Here is a 17,118-nt window from a genome sequence, read left to right on the forward strand (position 1 = left end):
GTTGAAAACTGCAACATTTTCCCAATAAGCACAGGTTTACAGGATGTACATAGTTTAATGGAAAATGCATTTTTTGAATTTGAAGAGTTCCAAAAGTTCACATCCAGGACATGTGAGGATTGCGTCTAATAAGACATTTATTTTACATTTACAGGTCCCCCTTATGATGTCCGATCTAGAGAAGTACGTGATAGCACACTGATGCTCCACTGGGAGCCCCCTGTGTATACTGGGGACAGCCCAGTCAATGGCTACATAGTAGAAGTATGTGAGGAGGGCACTAAAGCTTGGAGGAAGATTAATGAGGAGCCCATTTTGGAATCCCATATGAGGGTATTGTATGTTAAAGCTGAAGTTTAATCTGCTTATACTTTGCTTTCCCTGTCCCCTCCCCAATCAAAATCTGTATTAAATAAAGCCTTTCTTTTTTCAAGTATGTATGTCACTGTGAAGGAAGTGCTGAGTGACTATGTAATTATTTTCCTGGTAGAATGTATACATATTTATTATAATAGCTACTCGAAATGGAGAAAGTCATATTTGACATGTGTATGTTTGTTTTAGCTCTCTGAATTGAATACAGATAAAAGTTATCAGTTCCGTGTCCTTGCTGTTAACACATCTGGGCCTGGGATTCCATCTCTCCCATCTGATCCTGTTGTGCCTGCAACTAAAGAAGGTTTGAACTTTTACAAAGGAGTATAGTAAAAAAAAAAAAAAACTTTTGGTTTTTGCACAGGGACCTTACCGTCTTCTCTTGTTTTATTTTCGAATGTACATTCTTTCATGTCTCATTATTATTAGTGTCATGCTTTTTTTCGGACCATGCTTGATATGGTTTAGTATTGGCTCTATTCAATAAAACCAATGGTAGCATTCCTGTTAAGACAATAGTTTCATGTTCAAATACCAATAAAGTTATTTTATCCACAGGCACAAATGAAATTGAGGTTGGAGTAGACGAGGACGGATTTATTTACCTTTCATTTGAAAACCCAGAGCCAGTTGACAATCCACAGTTCCTCTGGTCCAAGGACTACAAGGGCGCCCCAGACTCAGAGAGAACAGAAGTTTCTACAGATGGAAATAAGTAATTACTGGAATAAATATATTACTTTGTGTGTCCATGGACTTGGCTGTGCAATTTCTAAACATTTTACATTGTAATGTATATTTCCCATAAAGAGGGATGTTTTAATTATACTATCATTTCAAAAATATTTAAAGAACTTCTGCTCAAAGCTATTTCTATATCCATATTTATTAATAAATGTTCCACCTCTAAGTCCATGTTATGTTATCCACCTCTGTAAAGATGCACATAGTCAATAGTAGTTGCTTGGTGGACATACACATTTCAGTGATGAAAGTTCTACCCCATACAACAAGAACATAGACATTGGGGTCTATTCACGAAGCAGCCGAAGGATCTAGCCGTAGCTTCGGCCGATCCTTCGGCAAGCTTCAGCCACAGGACCCCTTTGGTTCAGTAGAACCGAAGGGCTGCTGTACGGGCTATTCACTATAGCCCGTACAGCACCCGAACTTGGCTGAGCGGCTCAGTCGAGCCGAACGCATATGCCTCGGCTCGGCTGATCCCCGCTGCAAGCCGAAGCTGGCCCCCAGCCTGCTTCTGTCAGCTGGGCGGAGCCAGCCGTGATCATACGGTTGGCTCCGGCCACTTGCAGAGAGATCAGCATCCCTGGTTACCAGCTAACCAGGAACACTGATCTCCAGACATGCTGAGCATGTTCGGCCGACCCAAAGCCAGGCGAAGCCACCCGATGTACGGCTAATTTCAGCCGAAATACGGCTGAAATCAGCCATACCAGTCTGAAGTGAATAGCCGAACAGCGTTCGGATCACTTCACTTCAGGTCGGTCTTTCACTCGGCTGCCTACAGCAGCTTAGTGAATAGACCCCATTGTATCTGTATGTACATTTATATGCATTTAAGAAACTCCTACTAATGCCTTAATTGTCCAACCAACATGCATTGCAACATAACACAATAAGCAAGTGTAGGTTTTAGTGTGTTGTTTTTTTAGTGTGTTAAGCAGCCTTCTCAAATGAATGGGTTATCTTAATATAATGCGAGTTTAATGCACCGCTGATGTATAATTATAGCGTAAAAGGAAGCAATACATAACTGTTCATATGCCATATTTCATATTTACCTGACAAAAAAACATATTTTTCACAATGTTGTTTTAGTGCTGACCATAACATTTTTATAAATAAATATGTACAAATACCACTACACATTCCCTTTAAAACATCATCTTCTGACCATGTTTCATCCATATTTAGGGTGTAACATGAAACGTGGTCATATTCCCTAACTCCCCTCCCCATTAAACTGCACCCCCCACACTTACCTGAATTGTGGGGTTATTCTTCCTGCAGTGACCTGCTTTTTTAAATTGCTCACTCTTGTGCCGGGCTCAACCGCATGGTTGCATCATCTATTCACAGATACCTGTAAATAGGATGAGTACAAGACCCATCTGCCCCAGCGGTAGAGTCACTGCACTTGTAGACCACTGCTTACTTGCTCCAGCCCCATAATTAAAGATCCATACTGAGGTATTGACCTGGGGCTGGTGGAGAAGGCTGTGGAAGCCTGTCCATTGCACCCGTGAACCACTGATTGGTTGCAATGCTTTGCAAGCTCCAGTGCTAACATGTAATAAATGCACTTTTTTATTATTATTAATATGGGTGCATTTTATTGCAAAAGGTGTGATATGCTTTTAAGTTTTCTCTCTTTTGTAAGTGGAATAGATTCACAAAGAAACCAAACAAAGAAAAACATACATACTTACAGCAAAATTTTAAGTCAAAAGGATTTTAAGCGATTTACAATGCTGATAAAATCACTTACAATGGATGCTGCTTCTTTATGCTTAAAAGTTTTAGTTTCCTACAGAATCAGCTGGTCCCCCGACTTCCTGTTTTAGGGTGGCTCCTTTCTCAAGCAGACCCTCTTCTCCTTCCTCCCTTCTCCAAGCTAGTAGATGAACAGTTGCTGAAGTCTGCTCTGTCCTTTGTGATCGTGTACTGGACAGGAAGTTCAGGGAAACTGAGCTAAGAGACTTGGAAGCAGCTGTTCAGAAATATGATGTGTAAGGGGTCTATTCACCAAGCTGCCGAGGGCAGCCGAGTGAATGACCGATCTGAAGTGAAGTGAGCCGAACACTGTTCGGCTATTCACTTCAGGCTGGTACGGCTAATTTAAGCAAAGATGTGAAGCAATGTATATTTATTTGATCTGGATTCATTATTAAAAACATTTAAGAGTTTAATACTACTTTAAATGATTTAAGCAAATAATGCTTTTTTCATCAGATATAAAATAGAAAAACAACAGAAATAAGATATATATTTTAGTAAATGCTGTTTATTGCTATAGGTCCAAACTTATTCTAACAAACCCTTCTGAAGAAGATGAAGGCATCTATTCCGTTGAAGTTCCAAATACAGATGGTGTGTCTGCAAGTCACACACTAACAAAGGAAGGTATGGACATTTTTAATGAATTCTACAGAAAACAGCTATATCATAGGAGCACTTCAGCTGAGGCATAGCTCACTATTCCTCTGTTTGAGGGACAGTCCATCTTTTGCAACTAGATCTTTATGTTTTACTTTCCTCCTTAACTGTACCTTTTCTTGGTCTGAAGATAAATATATATATTAAAATATGTATTATGTGTATCTACAGTATGTCTATGTTTTGTAGTTTTGCATAGAGTAGAGAAGGGTTAAAACCCTTGTTAGTTTTTGTTTATTTTTTTTCCATCTGTGGCCATGTTTGGGGGGATTTCCCCATATTTCTTATCCTGCAGGATGGCAGAAAATGAGAGGAAAACTATCCAACATAACAGAAACCCCTGCTTAGACAGTTTTTCACTCTCTATTCCTGTTCAATATTTTGGATGTTTCTTCACTTCATGTACCAGTGATAATGGTCACCGAGACAAATATAGGTTAAGTCTCTTAAGAGTCTCTTAAGAAGACTCTAGCCCTACCCTACTATAACCAAACATAAAAAAGGATTTTGCCTTTAGCTACATTTTAGGTATTGTTATGTGTTATATTGTACAAAGCTTTGTATTTAATCTTGTAATGATTGCTTTTGTTACTATTATTATTTTGTTACTAGTATATAGGAGAAGTGGGTTTAACGAATCATTTTTTGCTCTCAAGTTGTATAACTAGAGTTGTCATAGTTATGTGTTCATGGCCAACGTATTTTGTGCTTAAAGGAGTCCCACTTTCTTATTTTATGGAGCTGAGAGGTATAATACTTCTGGAATATTTGTTTATCAAATTCTCTAAATACAATGATAATATTGTTTAGGTTATATATTATAAATGACAGACACAAATATATTGTTTTAATTAAAATAACCAACAGTGATTTGTAAATACATTGTTATTATAAGTACTACATATCTTTATAACAATATTATTTAATTTCCTGTTAGAATTAGAGGGACTGATGCGCAAAAGCCATGATGTGCGACATCCATGTAAGTGGATTTTGGTGTGTTGTATTCTGACTTTAAGCTTTGTCAACTATTAAAGATCATAAAACTCAACAAGAAGAAAAAAGAAGTGTTAAAAAGAAAGAAATCAAAAATAAATGTTAAAAAGAATATATGTATTTGTGTAAACCTGTAAACCAGTAGAAATACATGTGCTGCTAAAGCTGGGTATACACAGTTATATTTTCTTAGTTCAACCTGTGGGCTGAACAAGAAACTATAACAGATTCCTCCATCAAGGCTTATGATGAAGACTGTTCTCATTGTATTCTGACAGCGGGCGGTCTCAGAATACCCAAACAGAGCATGCAGCTGATTAAATGTTAAAAACAAAGCAGTCTGGGGAGAAGATAATATATTCTTATTCCTATTTATTTAGTGATACAGAAAATCTCAGGCTGGAATGTGGAAGTACTGGAGGATGGGAACGTGCGCCTATGGTTACAAGTAGAAAAACTGTCCCCTGCTGCGGATTTAGAGATGATTCTTAACGACAAAGTCATCCAAAACACACCGGTATTTCTGTCTCAAACATGTAGAATTATAATAGAGTATATTAGAGATCATGAGTGGCATGAGTGCAGCATGATTTTATTTGTCACTTTACTTTTATAAGAATATTGTTTTCTCATAACTGTAATATGTTATGAGTAATATTTAAAATGATTTCATTTAAGTCAAGTTTTCATGCTTTTATTGCATACAGCTTGGAGTTTACAGCAAGATCCCCCTTCTAAAAAGCTACATAAGCATTCAAACAAACACCTGTGAGGCAAAAAAAAAAGATATTACACTCACCTTTCCTTTGGCTTTTGTGGTGCAGGGGGTGTCAACTAGATCCCTGGGAATGGTGAGTATTCAAATAGATACTGCAGCACAGCAATGAGAGCATCTCGTCAGTGAGATTTGGAGCACTCTACATTCCCCAGATTTCCCCAGAAGGAGGGTGTTGTCACCTTCACCTGGGCACCATGGGTGAAAGCCAGTGGAAAGGTAAGTATATTATCTTTTTTTTCCTCCTACAGGTTTTTTTAGGACCTTTATGCTGCTTTTCAGGGGAAGGGGTCCACTTAAAAGTGGATCTTGCATTTTATATTTATATTATATAATTTTATATTTATGAAAATTTGCACAAAGGTATTGTGAAACTGCCATGTATGCCATGTAAATGGGACAGAAACTAATGTTATCACTATATATTGTTCTAGTAGGTTGAATGTAATATCAGGAAAGGCAGCCGAGTGAATAACCCAGCTGAAATTAAGTGAGACGAACAACGTTCGGCTATTCACTATGGCTCAGTACGGCTGAAATCAGCCGTACATCACCTACTTTCGGCTGCACTTTGGTCAGCCGAACATGCTCTGCATGTTCAGCTGAGCCGAAGTGCAGAAAGACTTCGACTCAGCCGATCCAACATCTGGAGTGGCTGAGCCGAAGCTCCGGCAGCTCACTCGCTGCCGTTCACCCCTATACACATAGGGGCCGAACGGCAGTGAGTGAATAGCTGAATGTCGCAGAGCGGCATTTGGCTCAGCTATTCTGCTCAGTACCTCCATGGTACCGAGCAGAATAGCAAATCAGGGAAAATTGTTTTTTTTTTAAAGGTTTAAAAAAAAAAATATGTAAATAAATAGTTAAATTTTAAAAAAAACAGATTTTTTAAAAAAGAAAAAAATTATTAAAAAATTGGGCGGAGCTAGCAGTGACAGCTAGCTCCACCCAACTGTTTCCTATTGGCCGACACCTGCTAGGGTCTTCTAGCAGGTGCCAGCCAATGCATAACAACTGAAAGGAGTTGTTATTGTTTAATGACAGTTCAGTCTTTGTCAGGCTGTTCGCCCCGCTTCGGCAGTCACTTCGGCTGAGCTATAGTGAATAGCCCGTATAGCAGCCCTTCGGTTCGGCTGAACCGAAGGGCTCCAGCGGCCAAAGAAAGCCGAAGGATCAGCTGAAACTAGTATTTTTATATGCTATGATCCTTGGTTCCATCTAGTGGTCATAATGTGGTATTTTCCTGATTCACTTTAATCTTATAAATACATTACATTTTCCTTGGAAAGAAAATATACTGATAACTTAAATTTTTTCCATTTGCATAGACAATTGGACAATTGCATTGGACAATCTACAATACTGCCAGGGTTGTTGAAGCAGTTGCAGCAACATGTTTTGTGACACATTTAAACTATGTGAATAAAAGGTGACCATTAAAAGTATCCCTGGCAGTGTAATAGTTTGTCTCAAATTATATTTCTGTTACTTTTGCTGGGTCTGCATGTAAATGGGGAAGAAAATATAAATAAAGGCACGTGAAACATAAAAAAGGAATTCAAGCGACTGTGAAAAATATAAATTTGATTCATTCATCTGTCAATGGAGGCTTAATTCTGTATGGCCAGTTCCATTGATTTACACACCTCTGTCACTGTATAGCCATTAATTTTTTGGGTAGGTTTTAAAATGTCTTCAGCTCTCTGACTTCAGCTTGCTCAGTAGACAATGAATCAGCATTCTGACAATGCAGATTCATTTTTCAGCTGCAAAGCTGAATGAAGAAACAGATATCCCCGACCTGGCAACAGTATGTAATGAGGCTACGTTTTGGAAATCAGATGACCATCTGAACACTGTTGAATAAGCCCCGTTTATCTTGCAGCACCATTATTATTATTATTTTATTTTTTCATACAGAAACGAAAAATAACATTTGACAAGGAAAATGGACTTATTGAAATAATTAAGGAAGACTTTGGTGAAGAGGATAAAGGAACATATACTGCAAAATTAGTAGATGGAAAAGCATCAAACCAGATCAGTGTTACCCTTACTGGGGAAGGTCAGAAACCACTGTATATGTAGTGTATGCTGCCAGTTGACTCATTTCATAGCAGTAAGGATAGTGTTGCGCACTGGCTTATAATCGTATGCTGGCCCTATGTGAAGATATGATTGTTCGATATATAGTTATCATTCGTATGAAAGGATTATATCTGCCAATAATCAGTTGCACTAAACGTTTTTCAAGATATGGGATGATCTATCTCGCAAGTAAATCCAATTAAAGTTGGCCAGATTGACCCTTCTTTGAAGTATTAAACAATAGTTAACAGAGAACTAAAGCCAATCCTTTGTACTGCTTTAGTTCCCCTTTTGTGTCACAGGAGTACATTTATAAATGCACTCAAACTCAGCATATAGCAGGCTACTAACCGATATATGCTGACAGCGCAGAGCTGTGCCACAGCTAAGAGGATCCCAACAATATTGTTGGGATCCACCCGATGCCTGATTGACAGCTGGCTCTTCCTCTCTAGATCCAGAGCCAGCTGTGCCCACCCCCTCCCCTGTCTGTCCCTCCAATGAGAGCTGCAGGAATAGAGAGGGGAGGGGGGATCCCTGCTGACACTACTGACAAGTCAATGTTATCTGCAGGGAGGATACTGTATCAGCAGTTACATGATCCTTCAGCTCTTGGTATATCGAGCCAGCATACGATAGTTGCAATGTCCCACACTGCCTGTAGATATTGGGGATAGTATATTTCCCCCTCCCAATACTTCTCCTTTAATGTCCATCTAAATTAAGTGTTACTGTAATTATATAGCTTACATTACCTGTAGGTGCCCTAGAAGGTTTTTCCATGTTCAAAAAGTTATGACCAGATATATACAGATGTCTCCCCGACTCCTTAGGAATGATAGCGAGGAGTCATCTACCTTTCCTTACTTGCATGGGGTCCTGTTGTAGTTTACCTTGCACTTTGTCCAAAAGACAGAAGTGCACATGCAGTCAGTCTGTTTCCTCAAGACAATTTTCTGAGGATGACAAAGGGAGGGGTGTGTCAAATAAATACCAACGCACTACTGCTTGTGTTTGATTTTTGTCCACCATAGTAAAAATGTGACACGCTAACCAGTTTTTCTTACACAATATATTTAAATATGTTTTTCATTTTCTAAGATTTTAATAAAGTTTTTGATGAGTCCCAAAAGAAGCAAAAGGCATGGAAGAGAAAGAACGGTAAATTATGCATACTTATACCCATAATCGTAATGCCGCTAATGTTGGGTAATGATTATATACTTGCATGATCTCACATCACGGTCAGATATATTTCAAAAGGAAACCCCAAACTGGATGACATTTAGCTTTCTACAGCACTGTGGATCATAAATAATAGCCATGTTAAAAAAAATACTGTTTTCCCTTTCTTTTATACTTTTAATGCTGCCAATGTCTTTTAGCCTCTTTGCAGCTGCTTCCTATCTGCGTGTATGTGCTCTAGAGATGGCTTTGTGTCATTGTTAGGGCTGGCTGATGGTTTCAATACAAAAACGTGGTTGCAGAATGAGCATCTTCGTTGTGGCCATTGGCATTCTCAACTGGAAGCAAATATGACAGGGAGACAATCCAGGACAGCAATTGAGGGACAGGGCATTGTCACCTCTTAACTGGGCGTGCCTGAACAAAGACATTCATGGCAGGATTACCAGTTATTATTTTTAGCTGAGGATTTTAAAAGATTCAGAATGGCTTTTAAAACTACATTGACACGTTAAAGTTAATACAAGTTAGTCAGTTGATTTCAGTAAGTTGAACTCTTATTTATACTGTTTGCACTGAGTGACTGTAGCTTGCACTCCAGCTTTGCCCTTTGAACTGCCTCTCTGAGTATATCCATAAACTCATCTATTAAATCCTTTTTTACTGAAATGTATGCAGTATGTTTAAATACAGTGAAAGCAATAAAATAAAATACTGTAAAAAAAAAAAAGCCTGCACACAGGGATGTCTTAGGTAGCCAATGCTCTAACACCCATGACCCCAAAGAGCCCCAGATGTTACATGCATATTTTCTTTCCCCCTTACCACACCAGTGGAGGAATCATTGTGTAACGTATAACATAAATATATAAATATTATGCTTGTTATACAGTATTGTGTGAGGTATTTGTGTATGGTAAATATCACAGGAACTGATATATATTTTGTAATAGGGTTTAAAGCAGTGGTGGGAAACTCAGGCCCTCCAGCTGTGCTTTAACTACAAATCCCAACTTGACTCTGCCTCTGGGAGTCATGCTTGTGCCTCATGGGACTTGCAGTTTCACAACAGCTGGAGGGCCGGAGTTGCCCACCATTGATATTACTGGTACCAAAAAGGTGCCAAGGTGTCCAGTAAAAAATTACAGTGATAGTGACTTCATAAGTTGCTGCAAAAGTTTTTTTTTTTTTTAATTGGATTTAAAGGGGGTCTAAACTCCCAACATATGCTATCCGGTTATAACATCAGCATTGTGATAGGAATACATACTAGAGTTGTTTTTGATAAGTTAATCAAAGCTTACTGGAAAAATCCCTTTTATGTAGTGAGTGCTGCCTTCTGTCTGCCCATTACTTTTATCAATGTCCTGGAATCCCAGTGTGATTTACATCTCTTTCCCGGTTTCTTGATGTGATGCAATCTCCATTTCTCAAGACTATATATCCCATCATGCATTGCTTCAAGCAAACAATGATAATGCTACATTGTTCAGACGCTAAGTTATAGTTCAGACTTTATAAGAGATGTGACATCAGGAAGTGCATATTCAAAGGGCTGAGTGTCATTTTGTTCATGCATTGAGGAAATACATCCTATGGGCATCTTTACTTTACAAACCTGCATATGGATATGGTTATTAAGAGTGGGATAGAACGTATTGAAATTCTATATGTATATTTATTTTAGGCTTTTGACTATAGATACCCTTTAAACAATAGGAATGACAGGCAGCTGTTGTAAATACCCCTGGCAATAGTATAGTTTGTCCTAACCCTTATGACTGTCACTTTAACTGGACAGCGTAATTTCTATGTTAATGTAAAAAAAATTTGTAAAATATTAATAAAGCCATGTGAAATAAAGAATTAATATACTGAATACTATCATTACATATATTATCCACATACAGTTGACAAAATACAATATTTTTTACACTAATAGGTCTTTAATTAAATGCAGACATAAATAATCTTACGATGAGCGTTGGAAATGTCACAGGAGCCACCATAAGTATAAATGCTCAGATCCATTTTAATAATGAAAAAAGTTCTATTGTGCCAAAACAGCCCACTAACTAGTTAATGATGTCTATGTCATGGTAGGACCACATTTTGAAGAGCAGCTGCAGTGGAAGGTGACAGAAGACTGCCATGTTATTATAACATGCAAGGTATTTATTTTTTTGTTACGCAACTATTTGTATTTTTTATTATGAAACTTTTTTAATTTGACAAGCATTCTACTCTGTAGGCCCATGTCACATTTCAGATCGCTAAAATATGGAGAAAGAACACTCACCTGTTTTTATGAATTGCTCCCTTGCTGGCAGGATCTGCAAGGTAGCTGCCTAAAAAGCTGCAGAATGTCAGCTGCTGAAAAAAGAGCAACATCTCACTCATCCATCTGGCAGGGGAGTGATACATGCAGCTAGGTGAGTGTTTCACCTCTCTGCTGTGTCCTCCATAGTGATCCTGCCACCGACAACTTCACATGAGTGGCAGGGTTGCAAGTGTGACATGGGCCTAAAATTAAATGGTGCTCAGATGGCCAACTCGGTTTGGAACTGATAATTCAGACTGGAGAGATTGCCATTGAGGTGAATTATGCTCTTTCTTTTCTTTCTGTGTTTTTAGCTTTTGGTTATCTTACATTATAAAGAATCCATCAGTGGAGTGCATTTGGTGAATTTGTGAGTTCTGATAGAAAAATCAGAGACACAAAATTCTGAGTTTTGATGGATAGATCCAGCTTTCTAGATGTTTCTAAACATTCATCATTTGAGTACCAGCCTGTAATACTCCTACTAGGCATTTTTCAGTTTTCAGTGCTGTAATAGTTTGACTGACAATTACTCGGTCATGCAACATTGTATCCACATTAATTTTCTATCATTTTTTGAGACAGACAGAGCTTTCTTATGGTTTTATTGATTTTTTTTTACTATAGAAAGATAAGCGTTTAAAAAAAAAAAAACCCTGTTCCCCTGTTACTCTCTGTTAAAATAGAAATCCCTGGACAGTAAAAAACAAAAAAAAACAAAATTACCACTTTTTAGAGAGTAGACCCCCCTCCATAGTGATCTATTTTTTTTTAAACATGAAGCTTGGTATGGGTGCACTAGATGCATTATTGTTGAAGCAGAACTTCAGGCACAAATTTAATTAATCCTTTTAGTGGGGCTACCCCCACACTGCAAAAGGTAAACTGCTTGTTTTTGTCTAGGTTCAAGAAAAAAAGTTTTACTCACACGATCCTTGGAGCTCTTAGACTGGTCCCTTCCGCCTCTCTTCCCCTCCAATGAAGCAGTCTAAGGTCCCTGAGTCATAATGTTCCATACACTGTGTATAGAACATGAGGACACTGTGGGACATACCAACGTTGCAGCGGTGGAAGTGGGAGGCAGAAGGGAGCGCTGTGACACCCGGCTGGCTACAGGGTTCGGGTGAATATATTTATAAAATAAATATAAAATTATTAACATTTGTTCATGGAATTCTGCTTTAATGTGCAGATGTGAAGGATAAGGGAGGTGAGGGTTAATATACAGAGCACAATTCAGGCTCGGAGATCAGATGTGTAAAGGTGGCCATACACCTTACATCTATCGCACGACTTTCGTTGTGCGATGGTTGTAAGGTGATTACAATTTTGTACAACCTGCCCATCTTGGACAGGCAGATCGTACTTGCGATCATCGCAAGTCCTCCCCGCTGAGCGGGCAATGTGCGCTTGTGCACCGCGGCCCGTGCGGCTTTCATCTTGTGATCGTGCTACCAATCATACGATTTTCGGTGGGTTTTCTAGCTTACTCGTAAGAAGAAAGTCATGCGACCGTACAGTAAATACGGTCGCACGCTGCCAATACACCTTACGATTATCGTACGATCGCGGGATCATCCACGATTATCGTACAATAATTGTCAGGTGTATGGGCAGCTTAAGAGAGGAGTGTAGTGAAAAGATAAAATATAAGTCTCACAGTCAGTGGGAATTAATGAATCAATCAGCAGCTCCTGATTACAGCGTCATCACAGCGATCACATGGTACTAAGTCACTCAGGTCGCCTCAGTACATTGTCTCTGTGTACAAAGCCATCTAATGAAGGCTCGATATACAGCGATTAGTTGGCAGAAGGGACACCCCCTGGTCTTTTCTCCAGTGGGATATTTCACAGTCCCCCAATTTACCAATCCAAAAACACTGGTGAAAAAAGAAGTAAAAAAATTATTTCAAATTTATCAGCCAGTAAGATCTTTACTGATAGCAATACATCGTAACATTTTTTGCAAAGGTTCTCATTGTGATAACAGGAAAGTATGTGAGTTAATGATCAAGCTGTCAACACAACAAAACAGTGAATGTCAGCTGCAGAAATCTACCACTAAATTGGAACTGTTATTTTGATTGTTAATGTTATGAACTCACAAAATTACTTTTATGTGAATTGTGCTCCTCGCTTCATTACAAAAATGGACAATAAGTCTACATGATATTAGGAACTGCTTGTATACCACCATGAATAGATAACTACACTAGCACTGGTACACCATTCTGTATTGAGCTCTTTAATGGTCTCAAGTTCAATTCTTTATTAATGTTGTAACAGCTTAACAGAGATTACAGGGATTCAGTTGGCTTTACTTTAAAATGCAGTTGTTCCTTGCAGGTGACAAATACTAACAAAGAGACAACCCTCAAATGGTGCATGGACAAGAAACCACTATCTAATGGACAATACGATAATCAAACTGGTTCAGGGACACTTGTAATTAAAAAGGTAAGTTTGAGGGAAAACTACTTAAAGTGACATTAAACCCTCAGATTTTTTAACATAAACCAATACTGTAATGCGTGCCTTACTGTAATCCATAGTTAGCTGAGTATCAGCTTGAGGTGGCGTGGGCTAGGGGTATGGCCGTGAGGGAGCTCCATCCATATGTGCATTGCTTACAGCTCCTTCGCATGCCCTGTGGAGGTGCCTGGATTGGAATGAGGTCATACAGGGCACACAAAACCAGGAGCTGCACAAGCAATGCACATATGGATAGAGCTCCGTCACAGCACAGCAGCCCACACTGGAACCCAGGCTCCACTCCAGTTCTCGTAAGGTAGGGAGACTAGATGGATCTTTAAAAAAAAAAAAGAAAAACATGTTTTTTTTTGAAGAGTGTATGTGTGTGTGTGAGAATGTCTCTGAGTGTGTGAGATTGTGTGTGTCTGTCAGTGTTTTTGAGGGCCCATTAATCACACAGTCCCATGCTATTAATGCACTATACCACGCCATTGCACCTACAATGTTTTCTGGTGCGGGAGGTACGTTGCCATTCATTTAAATGGTACACCAAATGCACCTCCCACGCACATTTCGATTGCCCGCACCGGAACGTGTGGTACCACAATACACCTTGCGTTCCAGTGCGGTGGGACTTGGGTCGTGATTTAATGACCAAGGACAAATGTGGGTCCTGAGGTTACACAGGTTGAGAACCACTGATATAGATGTTTCCTCTCACATCCTGTTGTATCTCTGGGACAGGAAGTGAAATCTCCCAAACAGAACACAAACAGTTTTACACCTACCCTAGTTTATACAAAATCTCACACAGTGGCCAGAGTCTCCAGTGATCCCACACTCCTCCATGCACACTGTTCCAATCAACAGGGCTGCTCAGGGAGTTTGAGCACTGTTGGCTAGAGTAGTGTTCAGGGGTGATGTGACTCTCCAGCATGCTGCTAGAACAGGGCATTTTAATCCTTACTGTATGTGCCATTTGAGGTAATTGTAGTTAAAACAGTGAGGATTTAATAAGGCTTTAAAGCATGATCTTTTCGTTTTTTATTCTTCCATCAGAAAAGCAATCCATGAAATAATGACATCCAACTTTTACTTCAACTTCTATGCTCGTTTGACAGATTCATTTTGTACATAATTATACCTAGGTTACAAATGAACATAAAGGACTTTACAAAGCTGTAGTAAAAGATAGCAGAGGAGAAGACACAACTGAAATGGATCTTACCAAGGAAGGTAGGTGATAATCATCGTTCTGCTGAAGGTTATGCAAGTTGATTTGCTGTGTAACTTCAAGGAAATAGTTGTATCCCTTTACCATACTCTCCATCCTCCTAGGCTATATAATGTAGTATACAATACTATATGGAAATGTTCGCATTGTGACTGTTGCTTTGGGGAGAAGTAATCCATTTTTGGGGTCCCAAGTATTTCCCCATGGTAATGTCTGGTGTGCCAGGCGAGGCTTCTTGCTTTTTTTGCAGGGAAGTTGCTTTTTAAATTTTAAAACATTTTAAGAAAAAAAAAACCAGATAAAATAACCTTTTATATGTTATGGTAAAACCACAGGTTCCACACTATAGAGTCCGAACAACTGTATGCACATTGATTGGTACTTGTTGGGATAGAAATTAAAAATACAGTAAATGTTACTAACGAATATCCAATAAATATGATACCTGGAAATGTGTGGTAAATCCATTGGCTTTTGAATAAGAAACATTCCTTTATTACATATACTTCATCTTTCTTGGAAGCCATAGAACCCCATGGATTTATACATACTGTTGATATTTCTAGCTTTGGAAACCTAAATCCTGTTGCACTAAGAAGATCAAATACCTTTCTTCAATGCACAAACATACAGTATTTTAGAATGCTACCTTTCTTTTTCTTTTTATAATTTCTTACATTTTGTTCTCTTTTTAACCATTTTTAGGTTTTGAAGATATAATGCATGAAATTTGTAGAATAAGTGGTAAGTGTTTAGGCACTGCATAGAAGAATGCTACTGCGAGTGAATGCAGTTAGTGTTATTAAACATTCTGGGGTCAAATTAGAATTTATTTTTGCCAAAGATTCACACAACTTTCAAGCAAGATTTACATTTTATTTTAAATTTGAAAAAAAAAAACTATATTTATTAGGGATGCACAGATACTTTTCGAGTACCAGTGCAGATACTTGGCATTTTCATGAGAACTACCAGGGTTGCAGCGGTTGCAGCTGGGACCTAGCTCTGGCACTCCACCACTGTCCTAAAATCATTAGTCTGTATTGTTTTAGAAAAACTGTCACATGACAATAAACAAAAATGTATCAGTGCTCGTACTTGTTAGTACTCGTACTCACAAAACTGGTATCTGTGCATCCCTTTATTTATATTTTGAAAAACAAAATCATACATTAAAACAGAGATGTACAAATCCCAGGAGCTCCGTGTGCTCCTTACAAATGACAGCTGCCTCCTAATTTTTGAATTTTTCTCTAGTGTAGTCTTGGAGCTCAAAAGTATCGGTACATGTACTCGTACTTGTACCGAGTACTGTACTTGGTATCTGTGCAACCCTAATATTTATTTAAAAACTAAAATATCCCTTTCTAAACTAACAGGAAAGAAAATGATGTCCCACACTAATATTACACAGCATGCTGTGGCCTGGGCACCCCACAAACATCAGCAGGGGAGCACAGGCCACAGCCCATCCCGTGACACTGCAGCAAAGGTTGCCTGGTTTCCAGAAAGCTACTCTACAGGATGCTCCTAAATGGTATTTGAGCCTGCAGTGGCCAATAGAACTACTACCCAAGGTGTGCCTCCAGCTAATGAGATTGTGGTCTGCATGGCTGGAAGGAACAAGGAGCTTACAAATGTTTCCGGCACTGTGTAGAGCAGGTGGAAGAGGCAGGGGAGGTGAGTGCTATTGGAAGGGGGTAGCAGGCAGTTTGCATTATAGAACTAACAGAAACTAGCATAGGTACATGAAAAGAAGTTAAGAAAAAGTAATTAAGGTAGAATAAGTATAGAAGATACTTCAAGAAATAGAGAGAGAGAGAGAGAGAGAGCGAGAGAGAGAGAGAGTGAGAGAGAGTGAGAGAGAGAGCGAGAGAGAGAGCGAGAGAGAGAGAGCGAGAGAGAGCGAGAGAGAGAGAGCGAGAGAGAGCGAGAGAGAGAGAGCGAGAGAGAGCGAGAGAGAGAGAGCGAGAGAGAGCGAGAGAGAGAGAGCGAGAGAGAGCGAGAGAGAGAGAGCGAGAGAGTACATCATACGGCAGGTTACGATATTGATGGAAATAGATTAAAAGAAGTTAGGCAGTAAGAAATAGAGGAGACAAATGATAAAATATTAAATAGTAAGAGAAGATATATAAATATTACAGGAATGAGAGAAAATATAAAGAACATGAATAGCTCTAGTGTCTGTATTAGCACTATAGAACAATTGGAAAAAAGAACAAAAGCTTATCTCCTGGAATAGTCAAGAAATATCTAAGTTATTATTGATGTCATTAAGGGTATCTCTGTAGGCAAGAGTGAAAAAAGGGCATCTCAGATGGAAACATGTTCTAGATTTTTATGTTGCTTAAAAACCAAAAACAAAACAACCTGCGAAGGGGAGGGAGGAGGGTCCTGTCAGGGAGGGGGGGCTGTCAGGTAGTCATGATTTGTAATGGCGGCCCCTGGGTGGAAATATGCCTCCAGTCCTAGGTCCATACCTTATCTAGTAGAC

The 17,118-nt window shown here is 38.9% G+C and overlaps 1 protein-coding gene across 1 annotated transcript in view; it reads left to right on the plus strand.

Moving 5' to 3' along the window:
* Nucleotides 1–17,118, plus strand: part of MYOM3 (myomesin 3) — an 89,625-nt gene that overhangs the window by 63,356 nt on the left and 9,151 nt on the right. Inside the window, exons 20-31 of the mRNA XM_018572187.1 lie at nucleotides 155–333; nucleotides 565–679; nucleotides 934–1,090; nucleotides 3,413–3,519; nucleotides 4,490–4,534; nucleotides 4,929–5,065; nucleotides 7,244–7,388; nucleotides 8,513–8,572; nucleotides 10,700–10,767; nucleotides 13,265–13,375; nucleotides 14,539–14,626; nucleotides 15,330–15,368. Of these exons, the coding sequence (XP_018427689.1) occupies nucleotides 155–333; nucleotides 565–679; nucleotides 934–1,090; nucleotides 3,413–3,519; nucleotides 4,490–4,534; nucleotides 4,929–5,065; nucleotides 7,244–7,388; nucleotides 8,513–8,572; nucleotides 10,700–10,767; nucleotides 13,265–13,375; nucleotides 14,539–14,626; nucleotides 15,330–15,368 (1,251 nt within the window). The remainder of the gene's footprint in view (nucleotides 1–154; nucleotides 334–564; nucleotides 680–933; nucleotides 1,091–3,412; nucleotides 3,520–4,489; nucleotides 4,535–4,928; nucleotides 5,066–7,243; nucleotides 7,389–8,512; nucleotides 8,573–10,699; nucleotides 10,768–13,264; nucleotides 13,376–14,538; nucleotides 14,627–15,329; nucleotides 15,369–17,118) is intronic.

This window comes from Nanorana parkeri, unplaced genomic scaffold (genome assembly GCF_000935625.1).
Source record: "Nanorana parkeri isolate BGI_ZX_2015 unplaced genomic scaffold, ASM93562v1 scaffold1964, whole genome shotgun sequence".
Taxonomy (NCBI): domain Eukaryota; kingdom Metazoa; phylum Chordata; class Amphibia; order Anura; family Dicroglossidae; genus Nanorana; species Nanorana parkeri.